This window comes from Protopterus annectens, chromosome 1.part0 (genome assembly GCF_019279795.1).
Source record: "Protopterus annectens isolate FY-2018-M chromosome 1.part0, PAN1.0, whole genome shotgun sequence".
NCBI lineage: Eukaryota > Metazoa > Chordata > Ceratodontiformes > Protopteridae > Protopterus > Protopterus annectens.
This window is the reverse complement of record NC_056725.1, coordinates 64,644,582-64,662,047: the sequence shown is the minus strand read 5'-3', so window position 1 is coordinate 64,662,047 and position 17,466 is coordinate 64,644,582. Positions and strand designations below refer to the sequence as shown.

The following is a 17,466-nucleotide window of genomic DNA, read 5'->3' as shown; positions in this document are numbered from 1 at the left end:
GGCTAGAAGGAAGGCTGTTTCCCAAGAAAGAAATTTCAAATCCGCAGTTGCAGCTGGCTCAAAAGGAGGTAGCGTGAGCTTTTCCAATACAAAGTTAAGGTCCCAGCCAGGAGTAGGAGCTCTCCTGGGTGGTCTTAAATTTTTGGCCCCACTGAGGAATTGTTTGAATAGGGGGTGAGAGAAGAGGGGTGGCTCAGTATTATAATGTGCTGAAATGGCTGAGGCATGAATTTTAATGGAAGAGAAGGAAAGGCCCTTGTGAAGCATCTCTGTCAAGTATTGAAGAATATGCAATAAACTGGGCACTGTTGTGCCCATCCCCTGAGCCTGGTTCCAAGAACAGAATCTTTTCCACTTTTCAGCATAGGATTTTCTAGTACTAGGCCTCCTTGTCTCCAGGATGACATCCAGCACTTGTTTGCTGAGGGATGGTATAGGAAAACTCAGGTAATTAGCCAGGCTGCCAGGTTCAGGGTTTGAAGCTGGGGGTACAGGATCTGGCCCTCCTGCTGGGACAGTAGGGAAGGAGTCTGAAGCAGGAATCATGGTTCCAGTAGTGACATACTGTGCAAGAGGGGGTACCAGTGTTGGCGTGGCCAGTCTGGTGCAATGAGTATTGTCCTTGGTTTGTCCTGTTTGATCTTTAGTAAAATTTTCGAGAGGAGAGGCAGAGGGGGAAGGGCATAAACTGAGAGGCTTTTCCAGGTAAGGGACAAGGCATCCACTTTCCAAGCTTGGCTGTGGAGAGTCCTTGTGCAGAATTTGGCCAATTGGTAGTTCTGAGGGGAGGCAAACAGGTCTATCTCTGGGCTCCCCCATTTGTTTCTCAGAATATTGAATAGTTTTGGCTCCAGTTTCCATTCGTGTGGGTCCATGAGATTTCTGCTTAGGTCGTCTCCCAGTGCATTTAGCTTGTCTGGCAAGAATTGAGCTTGTAGGTGCACTTGGTAGCTCAAGGCTGTGTTCCACAGAGCCATGGCTAGTCTGCAGAGGGAGTATGAGTGGGTTCCCCCTGCTTGTTTATATACCACACAACAGTGGTGTTGTCTGTCTTTACCAATAATTGTCCTGGAAGAATGTGGTCTTTGAATGCTGTCAGAGAATTCTGTACAGCTAACATTTCTTTTTGATTGATATGCAGGTGCATTTGACTTGGGTTCCATTTGCCGTGAATGCACTGCCCTGCCTAGTGAGCCCCCATGCACAGTCTGATGTGTCTGTTGTTAGGGTTTGGGCGGCAGGGGTTAGACTGAATGGCAGTCCCTTGTTGTGGTGGCAGGCCTCTGCCCACCAAAGGAACTCTGTCTTTATACAAGGAATGATGGGAATCATTGATTCCAGGTCATGAGAATGTTGACACCATAGGCTTTTTAGATACCATTGTAGTTTCCTCATATGCAGTCTTGCATGTGGAATTAGTAGAATGCAAGAGGCCATGAACCCCAGGGCTTGCAGTATTTTCCTTGCAGATAGCTAGGTCTTTGTGGCCAGTAGTTTGATTTAGGCTGTCAAACTTGTTTCTCTGGCGTGAGAGGCCATCTGGGAAGTTGTATTCAAGCTTGCTCCCAGGAATACAATTTGTTGGCAGGGTACTAGGTGAGATTTCTTTTCATTTATGGTGTACCCCAGTGAGTTTAGCAGTTTCTTTACAAATGCCAGATGATTTAACAGTATGTCCTGGCTTTCTGCCTGAATTAGACAGTCATCCAGGTATGGGTATATTCGAATATTTCTTTGCCTGCAAAATGCAATCACTGGAGCTAGGCACTTTGTGAATTCCCTGGGCGCAGTAGATAAGCCAAAGGGCAGTGCAGAGAACTGATAGTGCATGTAGCCTGCTCTGAAGCGTAGGTATTTTCTGCAAGATTCCCTTAATGGTATATGCAGGTAAGCTTCCTTTAAATCCAATGTTGCCAACCAGGCATTTTTGCCTAGCATGGGAAGCAGCTAATGAAGAGTTAGCATTTTGAATTTTGGAACTACCAAAAAGGTGTTTAGGATAAGACAAGTCCAGGATAGGACGCCAGGTATTGTCTTTTCTGGGTACCAGGAAAAAGTCTTAAGTAAAATCCTTGTCCCCAATCCTCTTTTGGGACAGGTTGAATAGCCCTGATACTTAGAATATTGAGAAACTGCTGTTGAGTCTCTGCCCACTGATTTGGGGGTAGGTCTGGCCAACCGTGTGGGGTTGGTAAGGAGTGGAAGTGGACTCTGTATCCTTGGGAAACTATATTTAGAACCCATTTGTCTTGGGTAATGAGCTCCCAGTTTTTTGCATGCAGGGTGACCTTTCCCCCTAAAGGAACGGTCAGTTGAGCAGGGCTTGGAAGGTTTAAGGTTAAGTCATTGTGACAGTTTACTATAGGGGGGTGCCTTACCACTTCCAGCTTTGGAAGAGGGAGCCCCCCACTGCGTAGGCTTGTGAGTACCTTGAGACTGAAGCCTGGGTGATCTGCTGGTACTGGGTTTGGACTGAGAAGGCCTGAAAGAGACAGGAAAGGACCAATTCTTAGAAGGCCAGTGCCTACTAAATCTGGGAGGCTGTACTTGCAGGAACTCTTAACAGTTTGCATAGATTTAGCTTTTTCCTCCATCTTTTTAAGTACTTCTGCTTTGTTGCCAAACAGGCGGTCTTGGTTTAAGGGAGCATCCAGTAAGTTAGCTTTAACATGATCTGGTAAAGTTTGCTCCTTAAGCCAAGCATTCCTTCTAAGTACAGACCCAGTGACAGCAGCCCTGCAAGATGCCTCTAAGGAATCAAAACCACATTGCAAAGTATATTTACCAACGTGTTCAACAGAATGCATTATATCCTGTAATTCTTTATTTTCAGCACAGTCAGGAATCAACATAATTTTCTGTTTAAGTAATCCAATAATATGCTGCTGATACTTTAACATATGAAACTGACAGTTTAAGGCCCAAATGGCCAAAGTAGCAGAAGTGTATACCTTCTTACCCCATCTGTCCAGGGCCCTGGAATCTCTACCAGAGGGAGTAGGGTTTTTGGCAGTAGTAGCCTTAATGCCTTTGAGTCCCTGTGAAATGGTCTCTGGATCCGCAGTAGGATTCTTAAAGAGAAAATTGTGAGAGTCAGGTACTCTGTAATACCAGTCAGGTTTCCTGAGAGCCAGAGGTAAAGTGTCTGGGGCCAGGCTAGATTCCATGAAGGCATCATCTACAATGTCCAATACAGGAGGGATAGGTAAAGGCCTGTGTTGAGGTAGGAGTAAGAACTTCCTAAGTCTCTTTTTGGAGTCAGAGTAATCCTGGCTTTCCCAGCGGAAATGCTCCCTATAACAGAATGCAAAGTTGCACCAAAAGAGAAATCTTCTGGAGGGAAGCAGAGGGAATGGAGTCCTCTGCATCAGAATCCTCATAAGTAGATAAGGGCAAATCCTGGTCATCAGAAGAAACAGAAATTTCAGAATCCTGATCCGAAGAATCAGAAGGAAAATCAGTTCTAGGTCTCTTAGAGGGAGAAGGGGGCTCCCCTGATTAGAGTAATAAGGTCTTCAGCCATTCTAATCATTTGTTTTTTAGCCATAGGGGCCTGACCATGCGGTCTGGGCATCGGTTTTCTAGGCGTGGATCAAGTTTTAGGCCTTGAAGAAGAAGATGGCGTCAGTTTGATATGCAAGTCAGTAGGCCTGAATACACCCTCAGAAGCTGGTGCCTGCATGGCGGCTCTGGACCCATCCAAGGTACAGACATCCACAGGTTCCACAGTCGAAGAAGCATCTCGCGGCATACCGGACTCCTAATAGGTCTCAGTAGAGGCCTGCGAATCTGAAGTAGCGGGTATCAGGGGGTGCGAAAGCGCCTCACTGAGTACCGGCAAACTGGTGACTAGCTTAACGGAAGCGTCGTCGGCAGCTTTGGACCTATGTGGTCTGTCTCTGTCTTTATCTTTACATTTTTTCGGAATGTTAGTAGTCGGGTGGCTTACCGAAGCCATTTCTGGATAATTGAACCGAGTACCAAAATAGTTAGATGAAAAAATGAACCGACGACAAATAGTTCGAGAGTTGAATAGGGCACAAAACCGACAGCGAGGGATGTCATGGTCTGGGCCTAAGCAAGGAATGCAGTACGAATGAAAATCTTTATGAGGTATTTGCTTTCCACAAGAAATACAATTGTTAACTTTTACTGACATCGGTTTAGAGCAAGAAAAAGGATCCCCAACAAGGTACAGCTTTCTTGAAGACTTCGGATCTGAAACTTGAAAATGAAAATTTCAGGAGTCGGCCGACCGACACTTGCGAACTGCTTCTGCTTTGGGCACCGCATGACAAGAAAGACTGATGTAATAACATCGGCTGCATGCTTTATACCCCTGACTACCTGACGTCATGGAAGATGAGACAGCAACCGACGCAGGACCCAAGACTTTGATAATCAGGTTGACTGAGGGCAACCTGCAAGCAGATAACCCAAATGTAATGACTGCAACAGTGAAACACGAAAAACATCAATGGTTCTTCTGGTCAGTACTAGCCCCTGTATGGGATACCAGTACAGAGGAGCACATGACTACAAGACACGTTTGGAGGATTGATGGTTGGCAGGCATAAAAGCAAAACTAACAGAAAAAAATTCCAGAAAGTCTTGCACTTTTTCAGCACACAGAAATTAAAAATTCTGGAAGTTTAAAATCATTTCTTAAAAAAATGCAAAACAATGACCTTATTCATTCTGCTTCCATTTTAAGGAACTTTTACCTGTAACGATGTGGCTTCTTTACTCCACCAGTAGAGGGTGCACTCTTGCGCGCAGCTTTTGTGGCAAGCTGTTTTCGAGGAGCTTTTCCACCAGTAGATTTACGAGCAGTCTGCTTAGTACGAGCCATGATATATCAGTCTGATGATGGACACAACTGAAACTAAGGAATAAAATAGAAAGCAGTTTGCTAACACTTTGCAATTTCAAAGAAATTACATTTGAGTTTCAAGAACTAATTCTGAAGAGCAACATCATGATGCAACCTTTAAAACAGCAATGAAAAACGTAACACTGCATTTCTTTTAAATTAAAGGCATAAAGTGGTGATTGCTTCAGTTAGTGGCAAAATACATTAGCTAAATTAACAATCCACGGTATAATGGACACGAGCTCACTAGGTAAGCAGATGATCAAGATATCGCTAGACAATTTCGCCTTGAGAGTGAAGCATGAGACATCATGTTACCTAAAAACATTAAGGGTAACTGCTAGCCAAACCAGTGTTAATAAACAAAAGTTATGTGTACTTAACTGCAAAGAGGTCAACTTCCAGTAACCAGTAGAATTTAACAGCACAGATGTTAGGAGTGCTTGGCTGATAGACATTTCACAGACTGAAAGTTCCTTCTCATCCCATAAAGCATATTGGCATAATGGTTAAAGTGTTCACCTTACAGACACAAATTGCAGGGTTTGATTCTCACATGGCATAATTAGCTAGGCTTAAAATGGCCCATAAGGTCAGTTAGCCTAGTACTAATCCATGAACCATCCATGAACCATCAGAATACCTATCAACAGTCTGATGAAGTGAAAAGCACAAAGGGAATGCCATTTTAACCTAAGACACTAAAGAGATAACCTGCAGCAAAGTAAGGGAGTGGCGGTGAGACTTCATTACTGACAATGGACCTCTTTCAATAGAACTATCCTTATAGCAAACATGAATAATTTTTGCATGAACTTGAAAGAAAGTGCCCTAGCTAATGCTCTTGGGTGGCTGCTCTAAGGAACCTTGATCTTGATAACTGTGAGACTTTAACTAAATAATTATGTTTAGTAATAACCAAATCAACACAGCACAAGTGCCATTGAAAATGTCATTACAGAAATAGGTCATGGCAATAGAGATCTCTCTGATGGAATAAGTTTTAAGGTCTCATTATACAGATCTTTTATACTCTTATGCTGTGTTGATTTGGTTATTACTATTACTATTAAGACAGAGATTAAGCTACAGGACCAGTGGAAGAGACACTGGTAATCTTTCAGCTCAAAATGAAACAAATAAATGTCAGTGACAAACAGATAGAGGAAAAAACAGAAGACTATGGGTTCCATTCCTACTCCAAGTAACTAGATGGCTGGCACTACAGTGTTACCAATAAGGGGGCATTTCACTCCTGTGTGGGTTGTCATAAGTATGAGACACTAAATGAGGGTCCCTTCATCTTCAGTTGGTGGTAGAAGAGGTGAATGTAAAAGATCTCACACCACCAATCACAAAGGGTAGCAGAAGTTCTACAATGTCCTGGCCAAATTTCACCCAGTAGTATAAATACCACATTGGTTCTCCCCTGAAAATAATTTTGTCCACATGATAAATGAGCTGTTTATTGACATTCATACAACACAGCAGACATTTCCTATGATTAAAATATTCCACAAGGAACACCAGAAAACTGATGGAGTAATTCAGATTTGCTTCTGCTGCCACCTTAGGCATAGCAGACGGGCTAGTCTTGTGGAAAAGTCTTTCTTTGAAAAATTTGAAAAATATCAAACAGGGAGTTTGACAGAAAGCGTTTGATGCTCCAACATTCTTCCACTGATATAACAGCCACCAAAAACAATGTTATCCCGTGAAGATATTTAAGTTCTGCCAAAACTGTTGGCTCACAGACAGGAAGGTTTAAATGTCTCCAACATAAAACAGATGTGCCCCGGAGGGAAAGGGCTTTTCAAAGAAGACCTTAGCAGAAAAATACCTCTAAGGAAGCTCTTGCATGTTTTTGGGGATGGTAAGGTGAAAAATCTCCGAGCAACATGAAAGTTAGACATGGCTCAAAGATGGACCTAAGTGTTAAACAGAGTCCTCCATCAAAGCTTTCAACAAACATTGCAAAACCTAAGGAATAAGGGCCCAAAAAAGGCCTGTGATCCACATGGAAATACCTCTTTCACTCATCCCTATAAGTTACTTGAGTGGAAGGTCTCTGAAAGAAGGAGATAATATCATTGTGTTGGAAAAGCCCTGACACTTGGCTCTTACTGGAAATGGACCAGTCTAGCTGTAAGTTTCAGAGCAGTAGGTCTAAATTTTGTTTTCCTAGAGGATGACAGACCAACATTTTGACTGAAGACAGCCTCATCACAAGACTGATAAAGAACTGCCACATGAGGGGAAACCAAATTTCCCTTGACTATTGGGATCAGCTTGGCCCTATGAATTCAGAACTTCTAAATAAACAGCATCAGAAGAAATGGAGGAAAAGCAAAGAATATGACTCACTAAGGATAGGTCAAAACACCCTTTGCTGAACCATTGTCAGGAGAGGTAAAAAAACCTTTGAGCCATAACAACTCAATCTGCTGGACAGAAACTGTCTTCTCCAAGAATGTGAGAAGTAATGATTGACCATCCCAACTCAATAGCCCACTGTCACACCCTCAAGGGTCCCTGCACTGAGGGGAATGAGTTCTGCGATGTTTGTTGAGGTACCATACCACAGCCATGTTGTGACACTGATCTGAGGAGACCAACAAAGAAATATAGTTCTGAAATGTCAGTGGAGAGTAAAGGATTGCCCTCATCTATAGAACAGTGATGTGATGAGGAATCTCTTGTGGAGATCAAATCTCTTCAGTCACCTTACCAAACTGCCCCCTCATTCACAGGCATAAGAACCTGTGTTGACTGTGGCCCAAAAACCAAAAGGATAAAAGGGGTGGCTCTTACCACTAAGAAGAGGAATAAATTATACAAAGCCTGACTGGGGCAAATGGAGGGACACAATGCTGAGATCACAGGATGCAAAAATGTTCCAGTGCAAGATTCTTCTATGAAGTTTGGCATGGAAAACCACAAATAAGGTGGCCACAAGGTCTGGACAGGAAAGGAGAAAAGCTGGTATGTCTAAGATGGGCCATTTTGGAATGACAGAAAGAAATGCTTGACAAAGCTACCTATCCAAATAACAATCCATAAGCAATAGCATTTGAACAGGCTGAAGTTGAGACTTTACAAGATTCACTGTCACTCCAGAAATGCAAACAAATGGAGAAGACTCCCACCTACTTGATAAGACAATTCCTAGATGGCACAGCCAAGAGTTGTTCATCTAAGGAAACTCCTCTTACAACTTCAGGTGTGCCTCAACTAATGCCATGCACTTGGTGAATACTCTGGGAGGCTCTGATTCAGCACTAAAGGCACTGTAGAAAAAAAAAAATTATGTCAGAATCACCAACTTCAGACACATCACTGTGAGGAAGACAGATGTCAGTAAAGCTAGCATCTGAAGGACTGATGTCAGACATTTAGGAATTAGGGCAAACACTGATGGCATTACGAACACCAGTGCACTTGATATACCTATTCTGAATGACTTCTATACATTGCAGGATACAATTCTGAATAACGTCTATACATTGCAGGATACAAGGAAAGCCATAAAACTACTCAAACAAAGCACTATCAACCTACTGTGTCAGACATAAAGCATCTGAAGTAAGCATGTCAGAATCATTTCACAGTCACTTTTTCAAACATACAGAAATACAAGCAGATTTTTATGAAGTTATGAATACATGAAGCTACTATTAGACAGTGAAAAAAGCAAAAAAAAAAATAATCATTAAGGACCAGATGACTAGTCCCAAGGAAAAGCCTATCCAGTCCAAAGAAAATCAGCAATCACCCCTTTTTTTTTTTTTTTTTTTTTTGAGGGGGAGAGAGAGAGAGATCACATTGTGTTCATCCACCAGACTGGTGCAGAGACAACACAATACTCCTCAGCAAGGCTCAAATAGGAGTACAGTCTAATCACAAAAGACAAATGAAATGCAAATATAACAGTTTTGCTCCACTTCTCTTTCTAACTTGGAAGAGGAACTCAAGTACACAAGGGAGATAGAGAGGAAAAGAAAGAAGACTAATAAAATGCCATTTTTCGAAAATGTGTCAAGTTCACTATTTAAGCTCCAAATCTTTGCTTGAAACTCACACAGACACATTATAAAAGGGTTTACATTTGCCTATGCCAATTTGGGAGACATTTTACAGCTAAAATGGTTTATACAAGAATTGTATACACGTTTTTCATGTTTGAATTCATGTAATGTTTGACAAAATATCATTCTTCAAATAAAAAAAATGTTAAAGTCAAAATGGTTTACACAAAAACTGAACTTGAATTACATTATACAACAGTTTTCCATTAAAAAGAAACAAACCAACATTGTGTTCAGATGAAACAGTTCTTTAACTCGCCCCTTCTACCAACTTTAGTGACACTTGAAAAGAAGCATGACTTAAGACATTAGACATGTTAGTGCATTTGTAACACCCCTGCACTGGCCCAGTAATCAAGGAGCCTCAATCCCCACCACCAGGAATGTGCACATTGGGAGGATGACAAGTACATACACAGTAAAGTACAATTTCCCTTAAAAGCACACAGGGATCAGTCAGTCTAAGGCTAGTTTCTCCCTCTTTCGCCAGATTCCCAATAAGACTCCCAACTGGCAAAGGTACAGGGTTCAAATCTCAGCTGGTCAAGCCAAAGCCTCCAGCACCTTCTCTGTCCAAATAGTGTTTTGTATCCCTACCCAAGTATCTGACACACACACACACACACACACACACACACACACACACACACACACACACACTTTGAGAACTGATTTATGTACAAACACACAGACACTCCTGGGGAAGGCTGGCATAGTTTCACTAGCTATGCCCCCTTCTGCCCAGACTATAAGGGAGTAATCACTGCCACCAACCAGCTCTTTATCAGCTACTATAAGGCCCTTCCCAAAGGGTGACCAATTCTACTATGGAATGTTAATATTACCCAAATGGTAATTTAAGGCTATTTCAAGAGTGGCCGTACAGTATCACCAAATACATATGCAAGTGCTCTAATACCCTAAGTATCTCTAAACAAACCAACCACAATTAAAAGGTCTAAATATAGTTCATAATAAATAATAAAAGAACACAATACTCAATAACTCAATACAGTGACAACAGAGTTCAGAATCACAGGAAATATTTTAAAACAACGTGCAGGACAGTCTCAAATAACTATAGAAAACATCTAAACTGATCTTACTATTTTCCTATCTATCTCTAAGAGAGATACCATGATCCAAGTCTTACTTACAGAGCAAGTCAAATACAGATGAGAGGTGCTGAAGATGGATGTGTTCAGATCCAAGACAAGATATAAAATGCATAGACTTTCTCTGAGAGATAGTTCTTAAATTAATAATACACATTATTGCTGGGTTAGCTGGATGACTATTTGGCACTTCTGTGTCAAAAAATACTTATCTTTTAGATTCTAAAAGATAAGTCGTAAAACAGTTAAATGCTTTTTACCTTGAAACCCTTTCCAGACAATAGAAAGAACTCCTACCTGTAGACATCCTGTCTCCTAGTTGAGACTGACAGATACCACAGTTGTAAACTGTTTCAACTTATTTTCTTAGAGTTTTGCAGGTTAACTCTGTATGTTCCAGCTTTTTACTATCAAAACATACATTTGCATAGGGTCTATATCAGAACATCGAAGTTTCAGAACTTCAAATGTTCTAATATCGACCCCTAGTAACAAAAAACTGATAACATTGAAAATTCAGAACAGCAAATTTTTTCCTAGGGAAAAAAAATTGCTGTTCCAAAACACATACACACAACACAAACACACCAAACAAACAGCAATCCACACATATACACCTAAAATCTTACATCTAACCCTACATTAAACTGTACATACACCACTGTCTACCCACTTACCTTAACCCAAACCCTAACCCTATGGTCCGTCACTATCGCACACACACCTCACCCGCACCCTAAACCTAACTCACCTACCCCGCCCTAACCCTCACGTCCACACATTCGCACACTTACCTGACCCGCGCCCTAACCCTAACTCACCTAACCCGCCCTAACCCTCACGTCCACACAATCGCACACTTACCTGAACCCGGCCTGTCACTTTCCACCACAGAGCTGAAAATAGCGAAGCGACAGGAACGGATAACCGAATTCTTTCCCTATGAAAGAATTTTGGTTTTCTGTAACTTCACTATTTTCAGTTTTTGGTTACTAGGGGTCGAAATTAGAACATTCCAAGTTCTGAAACTTCGATGTTCTAATATAGACCCTTTGCATAGGCATATAGTTCATATACATTTCTATTATTTTCCAGTAGGGAACACTGTGGTTACATTCTTAAAGCTCAGCACATAACCAACAGTTTAACATGACATAGTTTTCTTACATTTGTAAGGCAAGCATACAAACCATATTACTATTCACAAATAACATAGAATTATTTATAAAATTCCAGCTAGTTGGGCTGGTAGCCTTCACAGCATTCTGCAAAAAATACATTTTAAAATGTAAATAAAAAAGAACTGAAAACATCAAATGATTTGAGAAATTACACCACTCTCTAAATAATGAAACAGGACTAAGAGGAGGGAGTGATAATAATGAAACATGTTACTTTATCCAAATTAAAGTATCAGAGTCAACCTTTAATTAATATGTGGGGGTCTACTTCACAAGACTGAAATCCCACTTACACGACTTTCATAATGCAGAGACGAAAAGGCCGACAACCACAAAACACAGACGTTCCCCAGAACACCAACTTTCCACTCCAGGTAAGTAACCACTTGGTCACCATATTGAACTTTGCCCCTTACCCCCACGGTGCAATCTTGGAGTTGGTATATTTAGTTGGGGGGGGCAACGCCCCCCACATGGGTGGGTTTACTTTGCTTCAGTTTTAATTTATTTTTTAGGTTGGCCATGCAGTTACTTACTTGGGTGTGGAAAGTTGGTGTTCTGGGGAACGTCTGTGTTTTGTGGTTGTCGGCCTTTTCGTCTCAACATTATGAAAGTCAGGCAAGTGGGATTTCAGTCTTGTAGATGAGTGGTACTACCTGAAGTATACAGCATGTACAGAAACAGATGCTTAATTATTAGACATGTTAACAGGCAATAAAACTTCTCTTTAATTTTTCATTTTTTAAATGTAAACATCATAAGCTACATATTTTGTCATTGCTAAAAAAAACAAAATATTTCACCTTTCAGACCAATTATATTACCTAGAGGCTCAAACACAGAGCCCCTAGCTTTGCTTCTGGATCAAATCCAAACCTGGTCAAATCCACTGAGTACACAAAAATGTACACTGTACCCTGCAGGAAGAAGTGCATGATAAACTCAGAGGATGGAATTATTAGTTATGTATTTACCATAACTTGGTATCTGTGTTGTCTTCTTTCATTCCTCACATATAGGTTACGGATCCGACTCACTGGCATTTCTTCAGACTAGGATCCAAGTCTCAAGCTGTTCCCACTTCCCACAATGCCCTGCACTCCAACCAACCTCCTCAGATCGAGTTTGCTGCCCATTAGAAAACAGAGAGCAGGGAAAGAGAGAAGAAAAGGAGTATGCATCCATAACCAGAGGAAAATGAGTATGCTTCCATAACCAGAGGCTCAAAACCAGGAAAGTACAGTTTTGTACCTACCATAAATGTAGATGTCCGATAGGTATGCATCTGCAGTCATAACATATAGGTTGTCCTGCCTCAGGCAGCCCTTGATCGGCAGGATTCCAAAGTCTGGGTCTGGCCTCGGCTGATGTCGCACTTTCCCCGACGTCAGAGCGTCTGGGGTATAAAAGCATCAGCCGACGCCATTTTCCTCAGTTTTTCTTGCCCCAGATGCCAGGTGCCCTCTAGGAAGGCTAAATTTGGATAAATGCTGAAAAGTTCCAAACATTTGCAAATTATATACATGTATAAACAAACAAATACACCAAAATAAATTCCCCCAGCTAGCTGAAAGAGGGGTAAGTACCCTAGGAATACCACAGAGGGGAAGGAGGGTGGGTAATCCTGACTGCAGATGCATACCTATCGGACATCTACATTTATGGTAGGTACAAAACTGTACTATGTCCTTCAAGGATGCATCTGCAGTCATAACATATGGGTAGAATACCATAGCCAATCTGGGGGAGGAGGTACTAAGAGAAGGATGGTGTAGTTAAGATCCCCTGCAGCACTGCAGTTGCAAACCCTGCTCGGGATCTGGAGTATAAAGGTAGATTGTAATGCTTGGCAAATGTATGCACGGAGCTCCAAGTAGCAGCTTCTAAAATGTCCTTGGTAGCCACCGTAGGAAAGCTGTAGTGGTGGCTGTGGCCCTTGTGGAGTGAGGCCTGATATTTTCAGGAACTGTCTTTCCATGAAAGGAGTAACAAAGCGAATGCAATTTCCTATCCATTTTGAAATTGTCTGTTTGGAAATTGCTCTTCCTTGTACCCCAGTTGCATATGCTACAAAAAGTTGGTCAGTTTTTCTGCTAGTTTTCGTTCTGTCCAAATAGTAGCGTAGTTGTCTGTGTATATCCAAGGTGTGCAAAAGTTTTTCCCCTTTGTTCTGTGGGTTAGGGAAGAACGTAGGCAAGTGAATAGCTTGGTTCAAGGATACCCTAGATACCACCTTTGGCATGAAAGTAGGATTGGTTCTTAGTGACACTCTATCCTGGTGTAAAATAAGAAAAGGCTGCACTGCCATTAATGCTTGTAACTCAGATACTCTTCTTGCTGAAGTGATTGCCAGAAGGAATGCAGTTTTCCAAGATAGAAACTGTAGGTCTGTTGATGCTGCTGGTTCAAAAGGAGGTAGTGTCAGTTTTTCCAGCACAAAATTGAGATCCCATGCAGGCAGAGGGGGTCTTCTTGGAGGTTTAACATTTTTGATCCCTCTCAAAAATTGCCTGAGAAGAGGGTGTGAGAAGATAGGTGGATCCATATTGTATTCTGCTGAAATTGCTGAAGCATGAATCTTAATGGAAGAATAAGACAGGCCATTATGGAACAATTCTGCTAAGTATTCTAGGATGTGTGCTAGGTTTGCCACTGTGACATCTGTGCCCTTTGATGTGCTCCAAATGAGAAATCTCTTCCATTTAGCTGAGTATGTCTTCCTTGTGGAAGGTCTGCGAGCCTCCAGGATAATGTCCTTCACCCTCTGAGATAAAACAGTTTGTTTGGGATTTAAGGAATTTTCCAGGCAGTCAGCTGCAATGTTTTCAAGTTGGGATGCAGGGTCTTGAAATTGTTCTGTGTTAGAAGAAGAGGCCATAGGGGAAGAGGTCATGAATTTGCCTGAGACATGCTTCTCAATAGTGGGTACCAGTGTTGTCTTGGCCAGTCCTGAGCTATTAGTATCACTTTTGGCTGTTCCTCCTGATCTTCAGTAGAACCTTGTACATCAATGGGAGAGGTGGAAAGGCATATACTGTTAGGGCATTCCAGCTGAAAGAGAGAGAGTCCACCCTCCATGCTTGTGGGTGGTATGTCCTTGAGCAGAATGTCTTCAGTTGGTGGTTGAGTGGGGAGGCGAACAGATCTATCTCCGGCATTCCCCATGTCTTTGTTATGAGTTTGAAGATGTCTGGATGCAGCATCCATTCGTGCATCCATGGTAGTTCTGCTTAAGCTGTCTGCTAGTGCATTTTCTTTTCCTGGTACGAATTTGGCCTGCAGCTGGATATTGAGATTCAGGCAAAGATTCCACAGATTCATAGCCATCCGGCATAGAGGGTAGGAATGTGTGCCTTCCTGTTTGTTTATGTACCACATGACCGTGGTGTTGTCTGTCCTTATTAACAGATGTCCTTGTTGGAGGAAGGGTCTGAATGCCTCGATTGCATGCCTCACTGCCAGCATTTCCTGTTGGTTATGTGCATGCTTAGCTGCCTTGAGGCCATAGGCCTTGGATACATTTGTCCTCCATGTGTGCTCCCCATCCTCGGTCTGAGGCGTCCGTGGTGATGGTCTGCCTTGTTTTTGGTTTGTTGAAAGGCAACCCTTTGTTGGACTGGCAGGCCTGAGCCCACCACAGGAATTCCTTTTGAAGGCATGGAATGATTGGTATCATGGTTTCTAGACTGTGACTGTGTTGAGACCATACACTCCTTAGGTACCATTGTAATTTCCTCATATGCAGCCTGGCATGTGGGATTAAAATTATGCAGGATGCCATGTAACCCAGGGCCTGCAGGACTTTCCTTGCAGTAAGCTGAGTTTGTCTTGTCAGAATCATGAAGTAATCTGAAGTTGTTTTTGTTTTCTTCTGTGAGAAAAGCCATCTGGGTGATTGTGTCCAGATCTGCACCCAAAAGGTTATCCTTTGGGGCGGTACTAGTCTTGACTTTTGGATGTTGACTGTGTATCCCAAGGTCTGTAGCAGGTGTATGGCATAGGCCAAGTCCTTTAACAATTTCTTCTTGTTGTCCGCTTGTATTAGGCAGTCGTCCAGGTATGGATAAATTTGAATTCCTGAAGTCTGCAATGTGCAATTACTGATGTCAGGCATTTCGTGAATACTCTGGTAGATAAGCCAAAGGGCAATGCTGAGAATTGATAATGCTCTGATCCTGCAAGAAATCTGAGGTGTCTTCTGCAATCTGGTCTGATAGGGACGTGCAGGTATGCCTCCTTGAGATCTAGAGTCACCAGCCAAGACTCCTTGCCCAACATGGGAAGAAGTTGCTGTAGGGTCAGCATTTTGAATTTTGGCACAATGAGATAAGTGTTCAGTGCGGACAGGTCGAGAATAGGCCTCCATTGGTTTTCTTTTCTTGGTACAAGGAATAGTCTGGAGTAAAATCCTTGGCCTTGTTCTGTACATGGTACCCTTTCTATAGATTTCATTTGAAGTAAATTGCTGATTTGTCTTAAAGCCTCTGCCTTCTGGTTTGGTGGAAGGTTTGGCATTCCGCTCTTTGGCAAAGTGTGGAAGTGAAACCTGTATCCTTTGTCTATTATTTGCAATGTCCATGTATCCTTTGTAATGCAATGCCAGTTTTTTTGAGAATAAAGCCAGCTTTCCGCCCAAGGGTGCTTCCAGTTGATCCCTGGTAGGCGGAATCAGAGTCAAGTCATTGGGTCTGTCCTGTAGTAGTGGTTGTAGTTGCAGCTGTTGCACTACTCCTCTGGTTGGCAGGCTGCCACTGGACGGCCCTGTAGGGCCCTTCGATTGACCTCTGCCTCCAGGGTGCCTGTTCCTGCCTCTGTGCTCTGGACGAGATCTGGAAAGGACCAATTTTTGTAGGCCAGTTTTTGCTGAACCTTGGTGGTTGAACTTGCAGGAAATCTTTAACTGTTTGCACAGATTTTGCTTTTTCTTCAACCTTTTTTAGAATCTCCTGTGCAGGGAGCCAAATAAATTTTGTTTCTCCATTGGAGCATCGAGGAGTTTAGCTTGACATGGTCTGGCAAAGATTGCTCCTTCAGCCAGGCATGCCTACGAATAACTGCCCCAGTCAGTAGCTGATCTAAATGAAGCCTCCAGTGCATCATAGCCACATTTTAAAATGATTACTAACCTGTTGTGAGTTATGCACCAAATCCTGAAGGGATTTACGGTCTAAGGGTTCAGGAGAAGAAAAGTTTCTTATTCAGTTGATCTAACAAAAAGTCTTGGTACTGTATCATATGGAATTGAAAAAAAGTTTATGCTTTGAAGTTTTAAAAAAACCAAGAGCCACTGAAGAATCCTCATGTGTAACCTTGCTAGAGGAACTAAAAGTACCGTGGCAGACATTGAGCCTAGAACCTGAAGGACCATCCTGGCTGGGGCTTTGGATCTCGAGATCAGAGCTTGAACTTGGCCCTGTAAAGTTTGGATCCTTTCGGCAGGAAGAAAGACGGCGCATCAATCTTGAGTCTATCTCTGCTCCTATGAACTTTATGCGTTGAGAGGGCAGCAAGACAGACTTTGACCAATTGAATGTAATCCCCAGGGTAACACCCAGGGAGATGGTGGCTTTGAGGTTGTCCATTAGTAGGTGCCTGGTGGTGGCAGTCAGGAGCCAGTCGTCCAGATAGGGAAACACTTGGAATCCAAGACTTCTCAGGTGAGCCGTCACTACTGCCAAACACTTGGTGAACACCCTGGGGGCTGTGGTGAGACCAAAGGGCAGAGCGCAAAATTGGTAATGACTGACTCCCAGGCTGAAGCGCAGATACCTTCTGGACGCCTGATGTATCGGTATGTGATAATAGGCGTCCTTGAGGTCTATGGAGCACATCCAAACATCCTTCTCCAACAATGGGAGAATGGATTGTAACGTGACCATTCGGAATTTGGATTTCGTGACGGATTGGTTCAGTCTGCTGAGATCCAATATTGGTCTCAGGTCCCCTGTCTTTTGGCACTAAAAGAACCTGGAGTAATTTCCTGATCCGATCTGGTCTGTGGGGACCGGTTGGATGACTCCTTTTCTAGCAGCTTTAAAGCTTCTGCGGCTGCCATTTCCCTTTGACTGGGTGGTGGGTCCGGGATTCTTTTGGACGGTGGGGCGAGAATGTGAATGGGATGGTGTAACCTCCGGCAATGATCGAAGCACCCATCTGTCCTGAGTGATTGACTCCCAGGCTTTTAGGTGCTTGGCAACGACACCGACTGGCTC

The 17,466-nt window shown here is 42.7% G+C and overlaps 1 protein-coding gene across 1 annotated transcript in view; it reads right to left on the bottom strand.

Moving 5' to 3' along the window:
• LOC122811800 (histone H3.3A) overlaps nt 1–17,466 on the bottom strand; it is a 369,158-nt gene that overhangs the window by 241,774 nt on the left and 109,918 nt on the right. Inside the window, exon 2 of the mRNA XM_044083915.1 lies at nt 4,725–4,885. Within this exon, the coding sequence (XP_043939850.1) occupies nt 4,725–4,852 (128 nt within the window). The 5' untranslated portion in view covers nt 4,853–4,885. The remainder of the gene's footprint in view (nt 1–4,724; nt 4,886–17,466) is intronic.